This window comes from Melopsittacus undulatus, chromosome 5, assembly GCF_012275295.1.
Source record: "Melopsittacus undulatus isolate bMelUnd1 chromosome 5, bMelUnd1.mat.Z, whole genome shotgun sequence".
NCBI lineage: Eukaryota > Metazoa > Chordata > Aves > Psittaciformes > Psittaculidae > Melopsittacus > Melopsittacus undulatus.
This window is the reverse complement of record NC_047531.1, coordinates 27578898-27605819: the sequence shown is the minus strand read 5'-3', so window position 1 is coordinate 27605819 and position 26922 is coordinate 27578898. Positions and strand designations below refer to the sequence as shown.

The 26922-nt window shown below is 41.1% G+C and overlaps 1 protein-coding gene across 1 annotated transcript; it reads left to right on the top strand.

The window, feature by feature from the left end:
* Window positions 1-1142: 1142 nt before the first annotated feature.
* ERGIC2 (ERGIC and golgi 2) lies at window positions 1143-23469 on the top strand. The gene is made up of 14 exons (XM_005148414.4): window positions 1143-1316; window positions 3632-3777; window positions 6671-6779; window positions 9339-9385; window positions 10195-10265; window positions 10747-10787; window positions 11502-11603; window positions 12860-12955; window positions 14687-14742; window positions 15698-15796; window positions 16578-16675; window positions 19582-19744; window positions 20608-20687; window positions 21429-23469. Exons 2-14 carry the CDS (start codon window positions 3672-3674, stop codon window positions 21492-21494), a joined length of 1134 nt encoding a protein of 377 aa, XP_005148471.2. The 5' UTR covers window positions 1143-1316; window positions 3632-3671; the 3' UTR covers window positions 21495-23469.
* The last annotated feature ends 3453 nt before the right edge of the window (window positions 23470-26922 follow it).

The following is a 26922-nucleotide window of genomic DNA, read 5'->3' as shown; positions in this document are numbered from 1 at the left end:
TAGATATCCAGACAAAGGGTTTTCTTATTCAAATTGTATATACTTTTGCATGCTGCTTGAAACTCTTGTCATGGATCTACTGTTCCCTCTAAACCATTACAAAGAGCAAATCTGTATGAATGCTGTGAAACTCATCACTTTCTGTGGTTCTGGGGTGTGGGTTTGATTTACTTGTTTCATCAAAAACACCACTGGAGTCTTCAGTGTCTCTCTTTTCTGGTGTATGAATACAAATATTTGGCGTATATATATCTTTATATCTTACATGAAGCACTTTTGCTTGAATAACTTTGATGTCACTAACATGTTCGTATTTCCCAGAAGACATTGGAGAGCTCTCCTTTTGGCTGTAGTGCCTGGTGGCAGCAACATAAATGTAGCCCCACGGTAATGAGTTTGCAAGTCCGTTTGGTAGCAGCACAACTGTAAAGCCCCAGAGGGAATGCTGGCAGAGAAAATGATGCAATTTTAAGGAAAAATCTGGAGATAATCTAACGTTGCTTTTACTAAGGCGTGGGGTTTGTGGCGAGAGGCAGCTCCACCAACACAAGGAAATGAATGGAGGTCTTGGGCACAAGATCTTTTTTTCACTTCAGGCCTGAAAACTGGCTTGTGAACTTAAAATCTGTCTTTCCCTACTACTATAGCCCACTGCCTTGAATCCTTTTTCGCTGTAGAAAACCTAAGGAAAGATACTGCCTCTTCCCAAACGCTCTCCTTTTACATCCACAGCATCTTAAACAGCATTACTGCTGCAAGCTCAGCTTACAGCGCTTTTGAAGGTACTTGATGTGCATCACTTCAAACAATCACTCGGTAACCTGCAGCTTCACGAATTCTTTCTGACACCCATTTTGCCCTCTTCGGAGCAGTACGTTTCTCCCGTTGGTGTTCCTGTGCTGGCGGCGCTCGGCTCAGCGCCGCAGCAGCCGCAGCTCCCAAGCCCCAGTCGCCTGAGGCATCCGCCACAGCTCAGCGCCGCACGGGCGGGAAACGGCATCCGTTGGATGTACGGACACGCGTTCCCCTTGCACCCATCCCGCTCCCCGCGCCGCTGCCCCGCTGCTCCCGGAGGCTGGACCCGCTGCCGCGGTGGGCGGTGCATGCCCGTGGGGCGGCGAGCATGCGCGCGGGCGGGGCGCCGCCGCTGCTCCCGTCGGCCTGTGCCTCCCGCCGGGCGTCGGTGGCGGAGTGAGCCCGCTCGGGGCCACGAGCGCTGCCATGCTCAGCGTGGCGGGCGCCGCGCAGGGCGTTGCGGTTCCCTTCCACTCTCCGGCCTCGTCCGCGGCGCTGGGTAACGACGAGAGAAGCGAGAGGTAGGGGAGGGTGGCAGCGAGGCAGTCGGTGAGGCCTTGTCCCGTCCGTCCCGTGCCTTGGCCGCCCGGTGCGGCCTGTCCCGTCCCGCGGCTGCGTGCTGCCTGGCGGCGGCCGGGAGTTCCCGCACCCGGAGCTCCCGCGGCCCGCACAGGCGTGTGGGTTCCGAGCTGACGGCCGCGTCCTGAGGCCTCCCTCGGCGCGGGTAGCTGGCGGGGGTCGGCCGGCCAGGGAGGGGAGTCAGGCGTGGGGCCGCTCCGCGGGTGTGAGTGCGGGGTACGGGTGTTCGGGCGCGAACCGGCTCCCGTCACGGCTTTGCTTCCAAGTTTGAGAGATAGAGCGAACTGCCCGAGCCCCTCAGGTGGGTCTGGGCTATGGATGCTGTGGTTTTGAGTGGCGTTTGAGCTATGCTTTTTCTGATCTCATTTTTTTTTTATATATACACACATGTAATTGAATATTGGATTAATAATACGTTACCTGGGTAGCAATAGATTCCAGATTTTATACTTGGTGTTTTTGAGGTGTGTGTGGTAAGATGGGCAGGGGGGAGGTATCAGATGTCTGTTGTGGTTTGTAACAGAAAGTGAGTCTGTGGGATTAAAGAAATTAATAGACCAAGTAGATACGTCCAGCTAGATTACACAAATCTGTATACTTATTGATGCAGGATGATTTAGAAAGTATCTTAGTAAAGTGCTCTCAAATTTTCTAGTTTTATTTTCTAGCATATCACATGATGTGTTTCTACACATGTGATAACAGAGAAGACATAAGGAAAATGAAGTGGTGCTAAATTCACTCCTGTGTAGGACAGCAGGCAATCCCATCCTGTGTTCCCTCCATACTAACAGGTGGTGTAGCTCCAGTGTGGAAGCAGCTGCTTTGCCATATCTGTGCACCAGTTTTCCAGCTTTTTCTTAAGCTACTCTGAATGGTATTAATTCTTAAAACATAGTTATGTAGCATAGTAAGGACAGCACCTTGCTTCCCTGTTGGTTTTTTTTTATTATTATTATTTGATGCTGTATAACTAACATTCTGGTCCAACACCAGTCTTCTGCCTGCCTTAACTGTGGTTTCTTTGAATCTTCTGCAACACACACAGGATCATTTTGCTGGTTTCTGTAGGCTAACGTGACTGATATTCCCACCAAGTGCAGTCTATACCTTCTCACTGGGTCTGAAGTGAATTTGTATAGTGAGGGTATTGCAGGCGTGGATCATGATACTTCCCCTATGAACTTCCATTTCCCATAAAGCCTATTGCTTTGCTGTTGCACAGTACGGAGCCTGCACAGCACCAGGGAGGGGCAGAACAGGGAATAACTCTGTGCAATTTCACTAGGACACCCTGGAGACTTGGTGTGCCCTTGAAAGGGGAGATGAGGTAACAGATTTATCTACAAGACAATGAGGACCCTCTCACATGTTGGCAGTGTAGGTTAGCATGCATCTTTGTTGTCTTTAAATAGGGAACAATAATATGATGTGTTCTCAGAATATAGTAAATGCATGATAGTTTTCATAGCTTTAGAAATTCTGGGCAAAGCGCAGCATTTCCTCAGAAGGAGAACAGCAGTGCCAACCTGTTAAAACATGCAGTGTATTGCTGGGACTGGGTTATGAGCATATTTGCATGATTTGGAAACAGTTTAAGAAAGCATTTCTTGAGCAGGCTGCTTCTCTCAGCATCCTGCTGCTTGATGTATCAACAGCTCCAGGCGGAGCAGAGATCATGCATGGTCAAAAGGAGTCTGAAGGATGGAGCTAGGATTTGAGACTCAATTTGCTTTGGGGGGCATTTTTATAGAGGAAAAAACCCCATGGATTTTGTTATGGTCATAAAATTCTACAACTGTAAAAAATGCAAACACACCTTTATTTTACCTTTTTTGTTTTGCTTTAGCACACATTAGCTGAATATAGAAGCCCAGAGCAGTTTAACATCCTGAGTTTATGCAGTCTATTAGATATTCCCTGCTAAGTCAGTGACTTTCAAGCATTGTTAGGTCTGGTCAGTAAGCTTACTTCAGGACTGGGTTAGTTTGTTTGTTTAATCCTTATCGGTATGGGATATATTGAATTTTAACCATAGTAATTAAATGGTGCTGGATGCACCTGGAATTTAAGTAGCACTATCCAGGCCAGTTTAAACAGTTTTCTTGAAGCAAGAGTGATAATCCACTTGCCTGGCATGTGTTTCTTGGAAACATATTTCTTAGGTTTTAATTACCTCATTATTGCTTTATAATTATAGATAGTTTGAGCAGTTTCACTTTTGACTTGTAATCACAACAATTTATTTTCAAATCAGAGGGAATATATGAAGGAGGAGGTGGAGGAGTCTGCTGAAGATGAGGCGACTGAATCGGAAGAAGACCTTGAATTTGGTGAAAGAATTGGATGCCTTTCCAAAGGTTCCTGAAAGCTATGTGGAGACTTCAGCGAGTGGAGGCACAGGTAGGCATTACTGGGATGCTGCTGTGATTCATGTTGGCTGTTAGCTCAGTCCAACATGCTTTGGGAGTGGAGAGTTCAACAGGAGGAAGACAGGCATTTCTCTCTATTCACTTGAAAATAGCTAAAATTGGTTTCTTGATTTCTTTCGTGGATTGACAGAGCTAATCTTCCAAGTAGACATAGTCTTTTTTTCCAAGTAGATGCATTCATCACTTATCTGAAGGGAGATTTTTGTGTGAAATTGGTGGGTGAGACTTCAACCAATGTAAAGGTTCACTCTAAAAACTTGTAACCAATTACAATTGGAAGAACACTGTGCCAAAGCTGGAATAAAACTTTCTCACTTCTTGTCTCACTAAGCCCTTATTTCTGGGTGAGACTGTATAAGTGTGAGTTGAAATGCAGGTTGGATTCAACTCTGTGCTTTTGTAACAGAAGAAAAACATTCTCTAGAGGTGTTTAAGAGCTATGTTAAGCATCAGGATGAAAAGTAGCTTTCTAAAGCATTCTGTCCTGAAGGTGCTGTTGGTTTTTAAGAATAAGGAAAGCCCTTTGAAGAACTAAAAACTTCACTCCAGGGCATGTGCTTGTACTGTCCCTATTAGACACTTGAACTTCTCTCAAAAAGGTGGTAGCTGTAAGAAGTACCTTTTCTATGTGTATCTGAGCAGAAAATTGTGCTTTTAACTTGGGTTGGGTTAGAGGTAGTCTGATCTGCAAATAATGACTTCATCTTTTGGACTATTGGAATTGTTTCAGTTAGATAGGAAACTGCTAGCAGTTAGTTTGAAATGGAAGATTAAAATATCTCATGTGCGATTACATCTGAAACTCAGTTGAATAAAATGTCCACGAAGCAATTGCAATCTACAGATAAGCTTTTGAAGTCATTATGCCGCTTGTAGAAGTAAATATCACAAGGATCTGTATTACTTTGCTGTGTTTCCTGAATTGTGCTGTTAATAATTAAATGATTATTGTATATAAAATAATCTCTAATAGCTGATGAAATAACTCTTTGTTAATGTTAGTCCCAGCTCCTGAAAAAGCAAGTAAATTGTTTTTATGTTGCAGTTCACAGAAAAGCAGTGATTTATGTTGCAGTTCACGGAAAAGCAGAGAAAAGCAGAAAAGCAACCCTTTTTTTGTAGTGTAGCACCATCTTTCAGAGAGAACCTCACTTTGGTGAAGGGTGCTCTAAGTATTTCTCAGCACCAGAAGTTGCTTTAGCATTGTTTGGTTTATCCCAGTAACCTTAAAAATGACAATGTAGTATTGTCTTACTCTATGCCATTATAAAATCTGTATATAATATTCCTGTTTCATTCAGGATTAAAGTGCCAGGCTTACTTTCTAATGTGATAATGATGCAAAACATACCAAGAATGTTCTCAGACTTTCAATGCCTTCAAACCCATTGCAAAAGAAGTACTGGTCTCTCAAACAGGCTGAAACTCCAGCTCTGGGGCTGGGAGAGCCTTCAGAAAAGAGGATCTGTCTTTGGAAACTCTAAAACTGTGTCTTCCTGTTCAGATCCACTGATACATTTGCGGAGAATTACCCAGAAAGCAGCTACAGCTCTAAATTGTTTCCTTGTGGCTTTGGATGGGCAGTATGGCTCCAGCTTTTCTGTTGCATAGCTGGGGTGAGTCTAGCCTACTGGGATCTGAAAGGAAATTGGTAGCCAGAATAGTTCACTGTTTCTTGCATCTGCTTTCACAGTATGCATTGACATGAAGCTTTTCACATATATGATTGTTACACAGCTTCAGCTGAAAGCTGGAGATTGAAATGTTGCTGATCAATGCAACAGTTAATGGTTTCCATAGGACAGCATGTTTATTCTCCTTGCTGCCACCTCTGTCTGGCCTGAAGACCACTGTGTCATGAGTTGAAGCCTATGAACAATAGGGTTGTTTTTTTCTCAAGTTGGTCTTCACAGACTCCACAGAAATACTCCACATAATGGAAAACAAATATCCTGCAAATGGAAAACATAACCTGTCAATAAGCTGCACAAATCACTACTGTGCTCCATAACTGAATGTCTTTTCCAATTTAAAAGCTGTGATTTAATACAAGGGGTATAGCAGGTGCTTCTGAGCATCTCTTTCTGACTGTGGGTAGCAGTTTGATCTTCCCTTTGTACAACTTTGCAAGTGTGATGAATGGGCTGCTTTGGAGACAGGTGATGCACATATACCATTCAAACATGCCAGTTAGCTTTTTCTTAAAAACAATTTCAGAGTAGTTCTTCACGAACCTAGCTGTTAGTAGAATGGATAGCCATGTGTTGCGTATGGCCAGAGGGAGAATTGTTTACAATACTGGGGTGGGAGTCCTGACTGTAGCTGTACACCAGTAATACAGTCAGGGCAGCATTTTCTACCTGAACAGTACATATATTTCTCTTGTCTGCTAGCTTCTTGGCTCTAACACTAAATATAAAAAGTTTGTCACAGAAGCTTAGGTTGTAGGCAAGTGGAGTCTTGAAGGGACTTCAGGGTGCACTTTCTCCTTCTTTCATGCTTGAATTCAGTATTGTGTTTGCCTAGACCACCCCTGATATCTGTGGGCATTTTCTTTTATGTGTGGAGGAGGATCTAGTTCTTAAACCTTCCACAGAGGGATTTCACAACCTCCCCATCATTCTAGTATTTGACTGTACTTAATATAAAAAGTTCTTCCTTGATGCAAAGGTAGGACTTGTTCTTTTCCCCTCCCACGTAAAATCAAATATTATTTCAAAAGTAGCTATGAATTCATAGATCAAACATACCAGTATTGTATTGGTAATGCTAATATTCTGCAACTTCAGAATTTTGTTCTGATCATGTTTCTGTATAGTATTTCTCACAATCTAAACTTCTGTTTTTTGCTTTTGGCCACTCAGTTTCTCTGATAGCATTTACGACGATAGCTTTCCTGACTGTAATGGAGTTCATGGTATATCGGGACACATGGATGAAATATGAATATGAAGTAGACAAGGATTTTATGAGGTAATTTCTTTTTATTATTTTTAAAATTTAAGTTGTCTGCATTTCAGGAAAGAACAGGTTTAAAATGTTTGTGTTACCTGCAAACAATTTATGATTGATATTAAAAATGAAGTACTAAAGGGACTTGATTTCTCTTCCATGATTGATTTTGGGTTTTTTCTTTTCTGGAATGTATGAAGAAGAAAAATGAAGATTTCCACAACAAAGAAATCAAAATAGTGTAGGTTTGTTGGTGAAGGAGTCCTTTGTCCTCTGAACTGTGAGCAAATAATTCCTCATTGTAATACGTAAATCCACCTCAGCTAAGTAAACCCACTACATTTTCATGATGCTTACTCTAGTTTATACAGTTGTTACTACCATTATACTTTGTGCTGCTGGAGGTGAACCTCTAGCACTCAGAGCTTTGACTGCGTTATCTAAAGGTTTCTGCTGATCTTGCCTCCAGTTCCAGCCCCTGAGATCAGCTGAAGATACATTTGCTGCTGGTTTCATATGCTTGTCTGGTCTGTGTTCAGCTTTCTTCTTAGGTGGTCAGGCAGCCATGAGCCCATGGGGATTCTGTGCACTGATGACCTTTAGATATTATGCATCTAGAACAAAAAGAAAGTTAAAAGCTGTTTGATTAGTTGCTGTGGAAACAAGCTAAAGATACATGTATTAATTTGGTATCTTGTACATCAGAAATAGCAAAGGTTTCTGTAAGGAAAAAATAAAAACTATGAGAAATTTAAGGGAGATGCATCAAGAACTCAGATTAGAGTAAATCCAGATGGGAATTTCACGTTTTGAAAATGTCTTTTTTGAAAGCATCTTTGCTGAAGTAGGTTATTTCCCTAGTGGAGCTATCGTGTGGGAAGGGTAGTCTAGCAGTTTAGAGACTATTGTGGGACTTGGGAGATGTCCTGCTGCAGGTTTTCTGGTTGGACTGTGGGCTAATCACTTAGCCTGGAGTTAAAACGATGGATATTGGTATCACTTTAACTGCTTTTCTTCTGTCTGCTGATTATGTCTCATCCCAAGTTGAGCCAGTGTTGAATCCTTTGCTTACATGATCAGTTGGTGATCAGCTCAGTTCCCAGAAGCTCCCAGGAGGTGAGAGGACCGTGTGATTATAGTGAGGTGATTCATTATTTATAATTTAAATTGCTTTCATGAAACTAACATGAAAACCAATAGGAAATGCCCAGAATATTAGGGAATGCCACAGAATCAGGCTTCTGATATGATGGATTTTTTTGGGGTGTTAGGAAGAATTATGTTTTACCTTCCCTTGTTAATGGAAATATTCTGGATAATGGTCTTAAAGTACAAGACACTTTGCTATTATGGGAATGGTTTTGAGAAAACAGGTCTTTCCAGGAGCAGTACTAGCAGAACCATCAGTCTTTATGACGTGGTAGCATTTTCTGGGAACTGGCTTTAGCAATTTCTCAGCCTGATCTTGAATGTCCTGAGGAATTCTGATTAGGATTGGAAATAGAATGGCCTGTCTAAGGACAGACAGGAGAAAGATGCTCAAGTATTTACTTGGGTTTATATTTGTAACTCCTGAATTGTCCTGATCTACTGTATTCTGTGGAATTTATTGCACTGTTGTATGAGGGGAAAAAAGAAGTGTAAAATATAGAATCATAGAATCATAGAATAGTTTGGGTTGGAAGGGACCTTCAAAGGTCATCGCAGGGACAGCCTCAGCTAGATCAGGTTGCATCAGGATCATGGTGCATCTACCACGTCTCTGGACAACCTGTGCCAGTATTTTACCACCCTAACTGTAAAGAATTTTCTCCTCGCATCCAACCTGACTCTCCCCTCTTTAAGTTTAAAACCATCAACCCTCATCCTATCACAACAACCCCACCTAAAAAGTCTCTCCACAGATAAGAGTCCTACAAGAAATAATGTAAACCAGGCAAGCGCCAGGCCAGGCTCCTGCTGATTCCATCCTCAGAGACACCAAAACCGCAAGGACAGACCCCCCCATGCCATCTCCATCATTCCCAAGGCTTGTGTGGACACTGGCAGGGGTCACTGGAGGAGCTGCTCCCAGAAGTGTCCCAGCACACAGAGGGTGACCACAGCCCACTGGGTCATCTCCAAGCGGAGCAGGCACTGGGGTTGGACTCACCTCGGCACTCCACGCCTGGGTCACCCCAGAAAAGCTCCTGGCACTCGCGGCAGGTCTGGCCTCCAAAGCCTGGCATGCACTGGCACTGTCCTGAGAACTCATTGCAGGCATTGAAAACTATATACTCTTAGAGTCTGACAAACTCTTGGACCAGTAATATTTCCAGAAAATCTGTTAGGAGTTTCAGAGTAAAACTCAACAGGAAATCTGATGCTTTTATCTTTTAGGTAATGAGTGGCCACAAGAAATTTTAATAATTAAAGCCCATCTTGGTTCACTCAAATTTTAAACAGTTTAAGTTTATATTGATGTAAATTTTATTATTTGACTGGGTTTCTGCAAGGAATCTGAAAATTTTAGTAATACATCTTTTGATACTTGTGCTCAATGTTACTTATCAGCTTTTTGCCCTTTTTTTCTCTTTCCAGTAAGTTAAGAATCAATATTGATATTACAGTCGCCATGAGGTGTCAATGTAAGTATTCCATCAGTGAAAGTTTTGAAACACTTTAAGGGCTCTTCAGACTATACATTTACTTGCAATACAGTTGGATATTGTTCAGAATACTCTTAACTGTGAAATTTCTTACGATCTTGATGATGTAGGACTTGCAGAATTGGTAGGAGATGTGAAGAAAAATATTTCTGCCGTTTCATTTGCATCTCGCAGAACTTTGCTTTGTCTGTCAGCAAGGAATATTCTTAAAAGCTTATTGTGAGACACAGCAACAGCAGGAATTTATCACAACTTTTATTTATTTATGAACTTGGCAAATATTAACCTGGTCTACTGTTTAACAGTACTAGAACCGTCGGGTAATTTCATCCTCCTCATGAACATATGGAGGCCTTCCTCTTTAAAGGCAATGCTTACTGTTATTTTGATACCATTTAAGTATGGTACATCAGTGTATATTAAAATTTCTTTTTTTTTTTAATTTGAGGAAAATGAAATTTTATCTTCTGTTTTGAATAGTCTTGGTTTGTATTCAGTGCTTATGAAACAGGAAAAATATTTATGCATAACAGGTCCTAGAAAGCTGGTATATGTGGTTATTGTAACAGTTCTCTGTAGGTGTTACATCACTTAGAAAATATTACAAATATGAAGAGTTTGTTTCTGGTCACTGTACATCCCTTACTGTTGAAGGTTAGGTGGGTTGAAGAAACAGTAACTTATACTGAAACTTCACTGTACTGTGAAACTTCGTTTCAACTTGAAATGTTTTTCGTTTGTTTCTGATGGTATGTGTGACTTCATATTTTTCTCCCTGTTTAAAATAGATGTAGGGGCTGATGTTCTGGATTTAGCAGAAACAATGGTTGCCTCTGCAGATGGGCTGATCTATGAACCAGTAAGCTGATTTTTACCTTTTTACTTAAAAAGGAAATTGCTATTTACTTTGTGCAAAACACTGCTGGGCTGGTTTGCTTGCTTGTGGGGTTTTTTCACCTCAGTTGGACTGCACAGAACCTCTCCCTAAGTATTGTCTCATTCTTGAGTGAGATCTGTAGTGCTTAGCCCAGGAATCTGCTAGGGAAATAGGCAAGCACTGGGATTTCTACTAAGAAAGTTTCAAGAGCTTCAGGAAAAGATGCCAAAGTTACAAATGGAAACAAGTGAGTAATTCCAGGGACACACAGAGAAATTTCCATACTTGACCACTAAATGTATTATTTAAAGCACAAAGTCATTTCATAAACTCCAGTAAGTGGTACCAGTTTTGAAGTTGATTATAACTCCCCACTTCTTCCCACACCCCATTTCTCTTCTGGGTTTCATGAATGGGACTTCAATTCTTCTTACGTGTTTTAGATGTGTTATTTTTGTTTCAGGTAGTATTTGATCTCACCCCACAACAAAAAGAATGGCAAAGGTAAAGTATGGAGATGCCTGTCTATGGTTTGTATTACTTGTACTGAAAGTGACTTTGAGGTACACCAAAGTCACATGACAGAAGTGCATCTTGGGTGTTGCAGCTCCTGCTTGTAATTTAAGAGTGCAGACCTGTGAAAAGATACTAATTTTCTTTGGTCTTCTCATGATTTGAGATCTTTGTTATGGAAAAAACTGGCTTTGGTCTTATTTGTGGAATTGGGTCATGCAGTTGCAAGCCAAGATATATGGACTCACTCAACTTATGTTTCCAGATGAATATTTGGTAGCCAAGTTATAATTGTGGTTTCAGGTGCATAACACAGCTTGGTGCTTAAATGTCAAAGCTGAACCATAGTAAGAAATTGGCAAATTATTGCAAAAGCAAATTAGTTTGAATCTTTTATATAAGTGAATTGATACACTGTTTATGATTTAAACTAGAATAGCTTGGTTATGTGTGTGCTCACCATACTGATAGTCATGTAACAGAACCTGAATCTGGCTAAGTTTCAGTATTCACACAGTGCTGTGAATACCAGAGCTGTAAGCTCTGTATAAAATACCATTCTCAAAGTTTAATGTAACACTTTAATACCAGCATGAACCTTGCTAACTTCTTGATTTATATCCTGCAACTGAAGCTGATAATTAATTGTGAAGTTATTTTTTGCTTTACTGTTGCATGCTTTCACACTTGGTCTGTAATCTTTAGGATGCTGCAGCTAATTCAGAGTAGGCTGCAGGAAGAACACTCTCTTCAAGATGTGATATTCAAAAGTGCTTTTAAAAGTGCTTCTACAGCACTGCCACCACGGTAAGAAATATTGGAATTTGTGTCATCATTCCCCCTTCCTCCTGCCCTATTTAATTAGACTTCACGTTTTAGTGTCGTTATGATTTTTCTCCCCCCAGAAGGTAAGAAGAGAAGGCCTTACTGCTTTTTATTGCATTTTAAAATAGCATACTTAATACTTGCTTTGGAGAGCCGTTGTTTTATGAAAGCCTCTGGTGTTTCCAACCTGGAGAATGTCTTCAGCTTTTGTGTTTGTGTGTATAAGTATGTGCATATGTATAAAACATACACCCCTTTTTATTCCATTTTATCTGATGCTTCCTCCTTATGTGAATTAGTAATGCCAAAGCAATGCTAAACTCTTCTTTTATTAAAAATGAAAGAATATCTTTCTGTCCAGCAACTTTTAAGAGTCCTGCTATTAGCTGTGACTAAACAAGTAAACCATAAATAAAACAAGCAAAATAAATCAAGCACAGTAAAATCCAAACAAGCAAGCCATAAATAAAACAAAGCAAACACCAAAAAAAGGTTGTATGCAGTTCACATGTTTTAATTTCCCTGTCTGAAGACCAAATGCATCCTTTCTTCCTAAGGCAAGGCTGAAGAGGGCTCAAAATATGTGGATTTTTTTTTCCCCTCAGTTAAGTGATGTCTTCAGATTAATTGAAGTCCCTTCTGTGCCTCTGTGATTCTTGTTAGTGCAGTATTTGAGACTGTATGTATGCTTGAGATGTGGTTAAAAAAATATCTTTTCATCTCACTGTAAGGAGCAGGTGTGGAAATATGCTCTGAGGTGTGGAGATCCCAACAAGGGTGGGAAGAGGAAGGTTTCATAAAAAATAAATGTTTAAAGCTCCTCTTGCTACAGTGTTGTTAACATGACTGATGTGTTTTGTTCTGTTCATTGTAGTGTTAAAACTTCCCCAGTGAACTGTTTTTGCTAGAAGTAATTGGGGAAAAAAAAATCCCCAGGGCAGCAGGATACACTGACAGTCTTATGTTTTCTCTTCACATGTTCAGGTATCATAAGTTAGCTTTGTAGGCCAGCTCTCTGAGTACGAGCTAAAGCTTACAGGTTTCATCAGACTGACCTTTATTAGTTTCCCTCCCTTCAACCATCTCTGCTGTAATTTCAGAAGAATACAATGAGGAGAGGTAGATGATAATGTCATATAATGATAATGCCAGGAAAAAGAAATCTAACTATACTGCTGTTATTTCTGGTAGACAGTGAATGTTCTTAAGTACTCTTTATGCTGTTTTTGTTTAAACAGGGAAGATAATTCATTACAGTCTCCAGATGCATGCAGAATTCATGGCCATCTCTACGTCAATAAAGTGGCAGGGAACTTTCATATAACTGTGGGCAAGTATGTTCTGTTGAATTCCTGGAAATAAAAGAATTGACTTTACATTCTGTGTAGTGCACGCATGTGTGTGTATGCTTTCACACTTTTGAGTTATCGACTCTTTTTCATTAACCTTCCCATACACACGCTTAGTATAATTTTCCCTCTGATACCTGTTCTTGAGTGTTTAAAACCAAATTTCTTTGACAGTGCAGTGCGTTGTTGCAATGTGGTGGTTACGAATTCCAGTGTCTTACAGGCTGAAAACCCTTGAAAATAGATCCTCTGTAAGTGTAGGGTGTAGAGTGGATTGCTTGTACTTCCCTCCATTCTTTGGGCCTGTCTAAACTTCTCTTTTCTGTTAGTATGCAGTTCACTAGCATGGTTGAAGTGTGGATATATGACATTTCATTGCTGACATAACATAGTTATAGAACCACATCTAGGGAGCTGAATGCCAGTTCACCCTGATTTGTGGAGAGGCTTTCTGATACACTTCAGCAATGGCATCAGCTTATATACCCTACATGCAAACTTCTGTTAACTCTTCTCAGTGCTCTCCAGTTCTGCTGTCTTCACTTGTCTTCCTGCCATCTCTGTCACCAGTGATCCTAGCACACAATGTGTACTCTCTAATTTTCTCCACATGTAATTTCAGCTGCTGTTTTGTCTGAATGTTTTTCCAGATGTCACTTCTGTCTGGTCTTGTACCACCTTTCTGATTTGCCCATAGATGTCCAACTTCTTAAGAAAGCCCTTGTCAAAGCTGATCATTTCAGCCTTACTGCCATCACATCTCTCTTCCTGTCTCTAGTTCTGCCACACTTGATAATCTCTTGTTTTCCTTTGCTTCTTTTTGCCCATCATTACATTTGTACCTTTACCAAGTTGCTCTTTGTCTTGTAGTTTGGTTTGAGGTTTATTTTTATGGCTTTATTCACTGACCGCTTTCTGTATCTTATTGCCTGTTCATTTACTGCCATCCTGTCTTGACTGATCTCATGGTCTTTCTCTGCCTTTTATTTGTCCAAAACTTGCATGCATTTGGCAATGATTTAACTTGAGCCTAAGTAGGGAAGGTTTCTTGCATTGTTTGCTGTAGTGGTAGGAATGAAGTGTGTCTGAGAGACTGTTTTACAGGCTGTTTCTTCCAGACAGACTTGCACTTTTATGTCCCCCCTTTGCACTGTTACCAGTTTTTGCATTGTACTTTGCAGATCTACAAATAAGTGTCCAGATCTGAAGTTAATTTGTGTAGTCAGGGAGCAAATACAGAGTGTAGTTAACTTGCTTAGTAGCAGAACAAGTATGCTAAAGGTCTCATCAGTCACTTGAGCAGTTCCGCAGCTTTTCATGGTAGGCCTTGGTGGCTCTTCTGATAGCCTCATTGCTTGATGTGGTTTTGATACTAATTCTGTGTAAGAGGGTTTGCATGAGTCTGCTGTTCATATGTCATTCAGGCTCTCTGCACTTGGCAGTAATACAAATGTCATTTTTGTTCTTTATATAGATACACACATTTTACATGTATATGTGTTTTAGAAACTTTTATATATTCTATGTATTTGAACATGTAATGTTATACATATATAAAATACGAATATATGCACATATTCTCTATATACATATATGAAAAGCATTTCTTGAAATAGGGAGAGGTAATTTTTCTACATAGTACTGTTTAGTAAAATTGTGTCCTTTGTGTGGATTTGTGAAACAGATTTTTCATAAAACATATCTTGCTTTCTTTAGGGCAATACCACACCCTCGAGGCCATGCACACTTGGCAGCCCTTGTAAGCCATGAGTGTAAGTTTTTTCTATCATCTCCATATGAACAAGTATCATTTTGTTCAGACTGCTGTCTCATAGTTTGCATGTTAACATAGGCTGATGTTGTAAAGATGTTCTAGCTGGGCAATTGCATTGTAGAAGAAAGTAAAGAATATTCATCAAAATGTTCTGACACAGCAGTGACTTTCATACGTTTAATGCTATTAATATTGTCTTTAGGTACTTTGGACTGAAAAATAGGAATTTCATAATGTATCTGTGTAAAACAAAGTACCTCTGAGATTTTCTTTGTGTTATTTTTACTGTAGATGCAACATATTTCCTGCAAAATATGTTTTTAGAAGGTGAAAAATTTCTGACCTTTGTCCTTAAAAACTTCATTTTTAGGTTATGAGTCTAGAAACTACGTGTGTGTTGCCGCCATACTTAATGCAATGCGAGGGTGATTTGCTGTAAAAAAATTAACTTGGTGTTGGTTAAACCTCCAGATGTCTGCCCATGAATCTGTTAACACAAGCGTATAATATTATAGATCTTAAATACTTTTACAAAATCAGGCAAGGGTAGTAACTTGGAAGTTGCCTCATGTTTCCTCTGTACATTTAATTTATGAAATTTTAGACTTAATATTACATACAAGAACTGTAGAATAAAGTAAGTATTTGGCCAACTAGAGATTTCCTGTCATAAAATTTTAACTGTCTTCAGCTTCAGGGTTTCAGATAGATTTAGAATTTGTTTCATAAGTTCTTTCTAGAGAAATTATATTTCTTTGTTAAATATTTTCTATTTGAGTTTTGCTTGAAATGTATGTACATGATGCAGTTACAGGCACAAATCACAAAATGCACACCAGTGTTTGAAATACTCTTAACTAATATTTTCCAATATGATAAATGGGTGCATCTTTTTCTCTGAGTGCAGAATCTCATAGTTTAATAATGTTTAATTTCTCTGTATTGTCTTTCAGCCTATAACTTCTCTCACAGAATAGATCATTTGTCATTTGGAGAGCTTATTCCAGGAATTATTAATCCTTTGGATGGAACAGAAAAAATAGCATCAGATCGTAAGTACTGTGTGTTTTTAAAAAAAAATCTTGTTTTCAATATTTTTTCAGTAATTACATTTAAAATATTTCATGGTTCATGTCCCTCATATATAAATAAAGGAGTATAGTAACTTACTTCACCGATGTACTTAAGCCTCATCCTGTGACTTGCCATCTCCAGAATCTTCTAATACTGCCATTGTCTCAAAAGTCAGTTGATCCGTTGGCTGCTCCAGGCGGAATGGCTTATGGTGTAGTCCAGTGTTTGTTCTCTTAAGGAACTGCATAAAGACATAATGCAGTTGTAAATGCATAAGCATGCTGATTGCTCTAGAAGAATTTTCTTTAAAATATGTCTAATCAAGAAAAAAAATAATCAGTTTACAAAGGCTTCCAGCATTGTATAGACAATTCAGTGGCTAAAATCTATTCAAACCACCATTGAGATGTATGCAGAATGTGACTGTAAGAAACTTGCTCACTTGTAGTGCCCTGGAAAACACTCTGTGTGTTTAATTTGAAGCTTTGAGTGGCCTGACCTTAATGGATTGTTTCATTACGTGGGTAAAAGTAAATTTCTTCTAGTACAAATGTGATGCAGGCCTTGCCCACAGAAACTAACTTTGTTAATGCAAATGGTGCTGAAGTAGTCTTGGCAGTGCTGGGACTCCTTGAGGAGCATCCCTAGTGTGGATGGCTTAGCTCATTAAGTATTTTAAATGTTGTTTGTTTGATTTACATGTCTCAGATGGTCTATGACTCTGTACTTAATTCAACAGTGAGAATTGTTTTCTTCTAGACAACCAGATGTTCCAATATTTTATCACAGTTGTGCCAACCAAACTCCACACACATAAAATCTCAGCAGAAACGCATCAGTTTTCAGTGACAGAAAGGGTAAGTACAAGAGAAAACCATGCAGAGAAAAATCTAACAGTGATGTGAAAATGGAGGCTTGGTTGTACTGTGGTTTTTCCTTTTAGTGTGAAGAGACTCTTTGGAATCTGATGTTAGAATTAATGGTGGATACCTAGGCATTTCCACTTCACTGGATGTTGAGGACATTCTGTTAGGTTTAGCTCAGTAGCCTTGTGTATAGCTTTATGAACATTTAATCCACCTTTAGCTTTTTATCTGTGTGGGAAGCAAAGAAAAAAAGTTCACTTGAATGTCATGACCTTGTTTGTGGTGTTAGGAATAAAAACAAAGCTAGTCTGTATGAAAAACTAATCACACAGATAGCATCTCTGTCTCAGCTGTCTTGTTTAACCTTTGTTGAACCACCAGCTTCAATTATTCTTCAGGTTAGAGAGCTTCTGCTCTTGGGCTTGGAGAGGCTTTTAATTCTGAATCCATAAAGAAGGTACGTATTGCAGCATACTACATGGGCAGATCATAAGATACTAATTTTAAAGGCTGCTGTAAATAAGAAAAAGACTTTACCGTATGTGTCTCATTTCCAGAAACCAAACTCTGTTTTGATCTTTTATTCAAAAGTCAAAGAAATAAAAAATACTTGCAAAAATTTTAGCTAAAAGTGAGAGGTAAGAAGCAAACCTTGGGTTGGAAGGAAAGTTGGAGATTAGGAGTTCACTGCAATACAGTTTGTGGTGTTCTCCAAGGGAGAAGTCTTTGTATTTTCTCACAACTTATTGCTGTGCTTCTGAAAAATACATAACTAGGGGAGGTAAGATGGAAGTGATATCTTGGTGTTCAGCTTGGGATGTGCAGACCGCTGGAGGGAGAGGTTTGCTCTAAAACGCATGAAAACCGGAATAAAGAGGAATTCCATAATGCATTATGTATTCCCACTTCCTGATGGTCTGACAGTCTGCTTCATGTTTTCTTTGCACAATCTCTGTAACTAAAGCATTCTCGATGTCAGTCTACTGTTTATCTAAATCCTTACTGCATTTTTTTCATCTTGTATTCGTTTTTTCTCTCCTGCTATAAAGATGGTTTCTGTCAATTAACTCTGCAGTCTTAGCTCTGCAGTTTTTTTGTGGGATGTATTTTTTATGGTAGTTGCAACAGTCACAGATAGCTTAGGAGAAAGCTTGTGAATAGTGGAGGTAAAATGGCATTACATACTTGATTGCTCTCATTGTCTCAGGAGGTAGCCCTATTGCCTGCAAAACTTTGTGTTTATCTTTGGAAGCCAAATACCCCCAGCAGATGAGCTGAAAAAGGCTACTGGTAACAGTTACTGACTGAACAACTTAGTGCATTTATTTAAAAAGAGCAGGCACATAAGCAGATGTGGGAAAAGGTGGTCAGCTATCCATGGCTAAAATGTGAATACAGTGGGGTTGAATTGCCAGTGGTGAACAGTGGGAATCAGAGTTTGAAAGATGCGCAGAACCCTCTCCACTGTTGTTGCTGTTTGAGATACTGTGTTCATCTAAGTTAAGTGTTTCATTCTAGCAAGGCTTCACTGAGATACCTGATGCAGGGTTAGTTATAGTTAGCAGGTTTTAGTGATCAGAGCTTAAATCTGCAGCAGCAAAAGATAGAAGCAGACCAAAATCGTCTGTGGAAAAAGAGGGTGGAGGTTTGGGTGTTCTATTTAACTTCATATTCTTTTTTTCACCATTCGATCTCAAAAGACCAGTAAGGCTTAGAGAAACAACAGAGGAAGAACAAACAGAAGGCTTTTTGTCCCTTGCCAATGGCAAGGTTCTGTTTAACTACTTTCAGTCTTCTCTTCCTGATATGCCTGGTCATCTATCTTCTAATGCTGACTGTTGTCATACTCTTGCAGTAGAGAAAGTATTGGAGAGTTTCTGTGACCTGGTATCATAACTGATATATTGTTTTGTGACACATTTTACTTCAGTAGCGAAAGGAGCAATGTAGTTTATATCAATGGTAGCTGACTGGAGAAGTTGCCTAGTCTGTATTTTCCAAAGCAGAATTCTGCTTTTTTATTTTATACTTTATTCTGCATGAGTTTTGAGCACAGACTGTTAAATCTACAGATGGATGGAGCTGTGATACATTGCTTTTCTGCTCAGTGTTATTTGTCTGTCTTCTCTACTCTTATTAGCTTAGAGCTGAGTTTGTCTTCAGTCAGTTACATTCTTTTCTGCTGCCCTTGTACATTTTCAGCCAGCCTTACCTGGCAGTGTCTTTATCAGCACCTTTTGCTAACAACAACATTATAGCAAACTTTTGAAAGAAACTTAAAAGTTGTGCTGAGGTTTTTTCTCATGAAACCTTTTATAAAAGTAGAGATTTATAGTAGCTATACTCTCCCCATCCTCCTCTTTGGTGTCTTTTGGTTTAAGAATTTGGGCAAGCAAGAAGAAATTATGGAAGGTCCTGGATTAGGACTGAGACATCTGAGCTGTTTAGAGTAGTCAGGGTAATCCAGTTTGTGTTTATATTGAGGTGGATTTCTTTCTGTGGGACTGTTTGCAATGACCTGACTGACAAAAATTTTGAGGTGTCTAAATTATCTTCCATTTTACAAGTTAAAGGAAAGGGTGCAACCAGGAATAGACATATCATGCAAGTAAGCCTCTGGCTTTGTGGCTGGTACAGTCATGAGGGTTTTGTACCAGATAGTACCAGAGCAGGACAGTGAACATCAATATGTAGCACAGAAGACCAGTGACAGGGAAAGTAAAGTGTCATTTAGTGATGTTTGACTCTTAGAAGGTACTGGCCAAAGATATCTCCATGTTCCCTCATCTTCTGTTGATTGTTAACTCTGATTAAGTAGTTTTCTGACATCATATCTATTAAGATTGTTTTTCTTGGGACTAATAAGAAGTGACTAACTTGCGTTTGTCTTCTTTCAGGAAAGAGTAATTAACCATGCAGCTGGCAGCCATGGGGTGTCAGGAATATTCATGAAATATGATATCAGTTCACTGATGGTGACGGTGACAGAAGAACACATGCCTTTCTGGCAGTTTTTAGTGAGGCTTTGTGGTATTATTGGGGGAATTTTTTCAACTACAGGTAACTGTCAGTGCTTTCCCTCATAAATTCTATCAGAATGGTTTTTTGGTCATAGTGATTATGTTATAAGTAAATTTTGGGGGACTCCTGAACCTGTATCAGGCTGAAATGTCCATTATGTGCACTGAAATGTGCAAGGAAATCTATTCAGTATGCGCTTTCTGCTGTTCTGAGAGGTTGTCTCCCTTTTGGTAACTATAGTATAATTTATTTACTACCGGAAGAGTAAGTATATATATGTGTGTGTGTGTATGTATATATACACACTTGGAAATCTATATTTATACACATATACACACACACATAACTGACTTACAATATTCTGCATATTTCCAATAGCTGGGATCCAATACTGAATGAGTGCCAGAAGCTGAGATAAAATTTCTGTCGAAAGTAATTGGGAGGATTTTCTTCGTGTAGCTTGTCAATGTACTGCAGGATTTGCTTCTTCAAAGAAAATAAACTAAGTTGAAAAGGCGCAATTCACTTATTAGTCAAGACATAATAGGATATCTTCATTACAAGTTAGTTCTTTTCTTGGCTTTCACTTGAAGAGAGCACTTGAAGTAAGCTGCTTTTTGAAAGTAGATGTTTCTGTTCCACAGAATGTATTTTCACCCCTGAAGTTCGGGGAGAGGAGATTATATGTGCTTGGATAGCTTTTGGTTTAGCTTTCATCGATGCATTTCAGAATGTTAGAATTTCCCCTGTCCTAGATGTATTCTTTTATCTGATGTTAATTTCTCAGAGCTTTACATTGCACTGAATCCTACTTAAGTATCATGTTAAGTTTTCTTGTAGTATTTCTGTGAGTATTACAGTTTTACTGCTTGTGACAACATATATCTTGTCTGGCATTGCAGGAATTTTACACGGTTTTGGAAGGTTTGTAGTAGAAGTTATTTTTTGCCGTTTCAGACTGGGCTCTTACAAATCCACAACGGTAAGAAAACCTTTCTCAAAGTATTAAGTAAGTGGTGCAGCTGCCTGAGGATGGATGGTTAAGGACAACTTTGGGACTCAGTCCTAGCAGAATTTAAGATGCTGGCAATAAACCCTCCCCTTGACATGCATATGAGCAGAGATCTAAGAGCTTTTAAAAAACAGTTGGTAAAACCTGACATGTAAGGAAGCAAGGGGTTTTCTGAGAAGCAAACTTAATGAAACTGAGTCTCTCAGAGGTTTCTCTGCTACATTCCCTCCATCGTCCCCATTACATTCTTTTTATTTTCATATTGCTGCAAAAATGTTTTCCTAGGCCTCATCAGGATCTCTCATGATTCTTCTTCTGCTTGGTGTGCTGACCAAACAAGAAGCACTGTGTTGCTACTGATTGGCCTGCAAGCTGTTGCCAAGTGATGTGAAACTGCGATCCTCACCTCTCCCTCCACTGGGATTGCTCCTCTAGCAACTACTTGCTTTAATATTACTTTTTTCCCATTTAAGCTTGTAGGTAGGCTTTAAGATTTCTGCCTTCCTCTTCAATTTGAAGTTTGCCAGCTGGCAAGGCTATGTGAGTGGGGGAAAGGAGCGAAGACAAGCAGATTTGTGTAGCTTTTATGAGAGACCAGGCAAAAGGCATACAAGAAATGGCCAAGAATTAAGAAGTGTGTGTTTTGGGGGAGGGAGGGGAGATTCTGTTTCTGGGCAAGCCATTGATAACACTTTGTTTCTGTTTGACTAGGTCCCACTTCCTGATGGCCACACAAGCAACCACTTACCTCTAATTACAGACAATAGTACGCATTAGCCTCCTGAGGAAACTTTCTTGCTTCCTGCCTGATACAGAAGACAGTTTTTTATAATAAAGAAAACATTGTGCAATATGCTGAGACAGTGCAGGCGGGCAGCAAACAGTGAAGCCTTTACACAAAAAAAGGAAATCTGAACAAAAAAACCCCAGCAAAACAATTTCTGTAATATTCTGTCTTTCTGAGTGCACATGGAGTCATAGGAAGTTGTGAGACCAGTGAGGTGGACCATCTTCTGGAGATTAAAGGAGCATTGCTGCCAAAATAGTATTCGTGGTTGAGCTGAACGTCCTTGCGATGATTGCCATTGACACCAAAGCCCCTCAGTGATCTTGGTTCTGTGCCTGAGAAAGCTGGCAGACTCCAAGGAGAAAAGAGTGCAAGTGGGATGCGTGGAAGGGCCAGGAAGCAGGCAAAGAGGGAGAGGAGAAGAGCTGGGGTTTCTCCTGGGTGTACAGCCTGGGGGTTGGGTTTTCTTGTTCTTTTGTAATGATGGGGCTGGGGGCTAAGAAGTTGTTAGTGGTGGGGAGTTATCCTGGAAAAACCTGAAGACGAGGGGGATGAGAGAACTTGTAAGGTGGAGCCCAAGCTGTGATGCTCATCATAGCCACTGCCTTTCTGTATTCCCACCATTCCTTAGGGGAAGAAACTATGTGGAGCAGAGGAGTTCCTCTGTGTTTTCACACAGCTGCTTTGCCAACAGTGAGAATTTAACTTCTGATGTTGATAATGGGAGGGCCCAAGGGCTCTGAGGAGGGGTTCCAGTGTGTACTTTTTTTGAATTGTAATAAGAAGCCTTTTAAATAAGGCATTTGACACTAGTTTTGGTAAAAGGCAAGACTCATCAGGAAATCTTTGTACACCTTTTTCTTGGTAAATTGCTTTGATGGAACCTTTGTTTTATCCCTGCTGCTAGTATGGAAGTTATGGTATGTAAATCCTGGAAATGGGGAGGGAAAAAGAGCAAGAAACTGGCTTGCTTTGTTTCAGCTGAACACTGCAGAAACACGGGATTTGTGGCAGTTCCCAGGCAGGGAGTGGTGGAGTTAGTAGTAGGTGGCTTCAGGGAACCTGATTCATTTTGCTACAGACAGATGATGAGAAGGGATCTGCAGAATTAATTCTGTTCATGAAGGCTTTTGTAAAATAAATGAGGAGAGCAGTATCAGTTTTATATTGTAAATATGCTACAGAGAATGAATGTTATTAATGCAGATGGTGCTTTGAGAAACTAAACATCCTCTTACTGCTGAACTGCTGGCCTGCACCTGTGGTCACAGTTACTCCAACAGGGTAAAAACATCCTAATGTGATTCCTTCTCAGCAAAACTGATCTAATAATACATTAGGATATGATGCTGACCCTGGCCTTACTCACCATGGAATGAATATTACAATTGAGAGGACTAATCATGGAAAAATAAAAACCTCTGTGGTGTCAGATTGTGCTGACTTCTGTTGATGGACGCTTGGATCTTGGTGACGAGCACAGTGTAAATAATGTTGCTGATTTGCTATGCAAAGCAAAGGGCTTTCTAAACTGAGAAATTACGTGAAGTAGTAAATAAAACGTGGGAAATGAGGAAGTATCTTTACTCAGTTCAACTGTTGAGAATGACGGAAGTTCAAGGAAGCTGTGTCCTTGTGGTTGGCAGCCAGGTTTGGGGTTTTCTCTGCCTTTGTTTAACACCGATTAGAACAGCAGCTTCAGAAGCTTGCCCCTGATGAGCAAGAAAATCAAGAGCTGTGTGTTTTCTGTTCCCACTTCTCTTTGGCATTTCCCTGTGAGGTTTCTTCCCTACTTCTGCTTGGACTGGTTCTGCTTTGGGCTTTGTCCTGACACCTGTTTCTTACCTTCCTGGAGCAGACTGTGCTGGTGGGAGATACTGACCTTGGTTGACATTTCTGTACCAGAACTGAAGTGTTATTTTCTATTCTCACATAAAAGAGCCAGGCGGCTTTGTATGTCTTAAATCCTTGTGTGGTGTATTCATGGTGTTCTGTCAGGAGCAAAGCTTGTGTGGCAGTTGGTTGCTTAAAGGAAGAGAATTTGGGATCAACTTCCAGCTGTGAAATGCTGCATTGCAGAGTAAATACAGGATCAGTTGAACCTGTTGCCGTGCTCTTTGCTTTCTCCACAGACAGGTTGGTTCTTGCACTAGAACCACTTATGCTTGTTCCACACATTGTCATTACCTTAACCAGCATGTGCAAGTGTGTTCCAGAGAAAATAGTAGTTTATAGCAGTGACTTCTTTTGGTCATACTTATTTACATTGTGTAGAAGTGAGTGTAGTGTAGAAAAATGAAAGGAATGGGTGTCCTAAGGGAAATGGAAGCCCTAATGTTGATGTGTATCTTCTGAAAGGGGGGGGGGGGGGAGGGATAGATGAAAAAATACTATTTTCTGGGTCAGGAAACATGGTCAAAATTACATATTTTTATCTTTGACTCTTACGCAGTGTAGAATGAGAACGTAGGAAGAAATTTTGATTCCTCATATGATGTGTTCCTGACATGCTGTGTGCAATTACTCTGTCCCCCTCAGCTGTCTTTCTGGGCAAAAAGCCTTCCCCACTTCCAGCTTGGTGGTTTGGGCTCTGCTCCGCTCTGCCATGCTATTGGGTTGCAGGTTATGTTAGCAGGAGCAGGAGTGCCTTGGCTGCCTCCAAGACTGGGAGTGCTGTGTCTGGATGTAGATGTCCCCACACCCCTTGAGCTGCAGCTCAAGTGTCCCATATCACAGAAACCCAGCGCCAGCCCAAGAGGTCAGAGGGGATGGGATCAGGTAGATCTATGGCTCAAGAGGAAGCACTGAGCTGGGTTTTTAACAGCACAGGCCACCCATGGCCCTGTCACCGTGAGCTAGAATCACAGTGTTGACAAGAAGTTGCTGTAAAGCCTTTTAAGATTACACACTTCACTGTGCTTCTGGGTATGTGACAAAAGGTTTCTAATCAGAGAAAGAAAAAAGTGAGGACATAACCAGCCCTGGCACCTGCAGGAGTGCAGTAAGGGAGCTTGCTTGCTTAATGCTCCATCACTGGCAGTGTTTAAGGCCAGGTTGGACTTTGGGCAACCTGCTCTAGTGGAAGGTGTCCCAGCTCATGGCAGGGGGTTGGAACTGGGTGATCTTTGGAAGGTCCCTTCCAACCCAAACCATTCTGTGATCTGGAGAAGGCTGCGTGGAGACCTCATAGCAGCCTTCCAGTATCTGAAGGAGGCCTACAGGGATGCTGGTGAGGGACTATTCATTAGGGACTGTAGTGACAGGACAAGGGGTAACGGTGTCGTGGTTTAAACTAAATCTGCACAGTTTCCCCTTTGTTTCCCCTCCCCCCTCCACCTTCCCACTCCCGGAGGGATGGGAAGGAGAGCCAGAGGAATACAACTCCCACGAATTGAGGTAAAATCAGTCCAGCAATTAAGGTATAACAGAATCACTACCGGTACCAATAACAAATCAATGTTAGAGGAGACATACAGGGAGAGAGAATACAATACCACCCGCCGCCACGAGGCCAGCCCGGAAGAGAGAGAGAGCTTCCCCCCTCCCCTCCTGGCCAGCTTACAGTTGCCTCCCCGAGCCCAGCCCGGCGTGTTAACTCCTTCCCTTCCGGCCAGCTTCCAGTCCCCTCCCCGAGCAGGACGTGCTGTGGTATGGAATACCTCCCCGACTAGCCCAGACCAGGCGCCCTATCTCTCCCTCCTGCCTGGCAGAGCATGAGCTACTGCTGAACCCATGACAAACGGGTTCAAACTTAGCAGAGGTTTAGACTGGATATAAGGAAGAAGTTCTTTACTGTTAGGGTGGTGAGGTACTGGAATGGGTTGCCCAGGGAGGTTGTGAATTCTCCATCCCTGGCAGTGTTCAAGACCAGGTTGGATGAAGCCTTGGGTGATATGGTTTAGTGTGAGGTGTCCCTGCCCATGGTAGGGGGGTTGGAACTGGATGATCTTAAGGTCCTTTCCAATCCTAACTATTCTATGATTTATGGTACAGCAGAAGACTGGACAATGTGTTTCCACAGGGAGGGGAGGCTCTGCAGGGCAGGTACCTGTTCTGTTGAAGAAGCAGCAAAAGCAAAAGAGCAGAGTAAAAACTGAAGATGTGATCAAATCCTACAGCTGTGAGAGAATTTTGGGCAGATGGAACTGATAATGAGTGACAAGGAGTAAATTAATGTAATTTATGATATCGCTGTCTTCTAGATGAGTGATGTGCTGTGCTCCTGAGTCAGGTGAGGTGTGCGGTGCTCGGAGTGTTAACAGCATGATGGGGCAGCTGTGGCAGTCAGACTATGATGGATCCTTCTGTATATTGTGGCTACTGTCTTCATGCTGCCTGTTGCTCCATGTTTCTTGCCACCTCTGTGTGTTCTGGTGCCTGTTGAGGGACAGATGACAAGCAGAGTGAAGTGGGTGCATGACTGGAAATTTCCGTACTTCAGGCTCTTTTCATTCTTCCTCTCCTGACTTTTCTAGCAGATGTCTTGGGGCTGTTGCTTGCAGCAAGCTGAGGAAGAAATGCTCGTGTGTCCTCAGCACAAGAGGGGTTGGGATCACCGGTGTACCAGGCTTCCTTTAAAAAAGCAAACCCAAGCTGCACTCTACTGCCCTGAAATCCTCATTCTAAAACCAGGGAGTTATTGGAGAGATCATTCATCTCTTTCCATCCCAGAAGCTCCCAGTGGGCCCCGCACTGTTGGTGCAGTCCCCAGCCTGGCTCTGCTGCTGTGGTTTTGCCCTGGGACGGACTCAGCATGGAGCTGGACAAGGGCTCTCCCTCCTCCACCTGGCCCTGGCCCAGATCCCCATGAGCTTTTCAGGGACAGATCTGATGAAGTGAGCCCTAATCCTCAGCGCAGTTGCTTAGGAACGGCCAGAGGCAGACATACATTTGGTACAAATGGAGCTGTGTTTCACCATACCAACGAAGCAAGGTCAGGGAGACAGCTGTTGCCTCTTCCTTTTGTTACCTTGCTCTTTGTGACAAGATCCAATGCTAGGGATGTACTGTATAATTTGCTACTGACATAACAGGATGGATGTGTCACTTTGTTCACCCCTCTGGTGGCATTAGTGATACTAGAACTCCCTGCTCCCTGTTTCTTCAGAGGTATCCAAGTTCTGCAGCTTGTTTTTCCTGGGAAGATGGTAAATGAGGACAGCTGGTTTGGTGCAAGGATCTCTCTCTGGTTTTAGAAGGCACCCCGGGGGTGTGAGAGAATAAATCTAGTGCATGGATTGCTTACATGGATTGATGCTTCTGTAGCAAAGTTACTTCTTGTAAAGACACTGTTTTCTAACAACACTCCATTAATGCAAATCACATGCAGTGTTTGGACTTGTCAGGGATTTGTAGTTTAGAGAAAATGTTTTTGCCTGAGTGTATCATTAATGTATAGTAGTTCATGCTTCAAGAAGC

Bases quoted from the DNA above. Each gene is read 5' to 3' on its own strand.
- ERGIC2 (XM_005148414.4), top strand. From the start codon at position 3,672: ATGAGGCGACTGAATCGGAAGAAGACCTTGAATTTGGTGAAAGAATTG. The intron at 9,386-10,194 runs GTAAGTATTCCA...TGTTTAAAATAG, and splicing joins AGTCGCCATGAGGTGTCAAT to ATGTAGGGGCTGATGTTCTG. The intron at 19,745-20,607 runs GTAACTGTCAGT...CTGGCATTGCAG, and splicing joins GGGAATTTTTTCAACTACAG to GAATTTTACACGGTTTTGGA.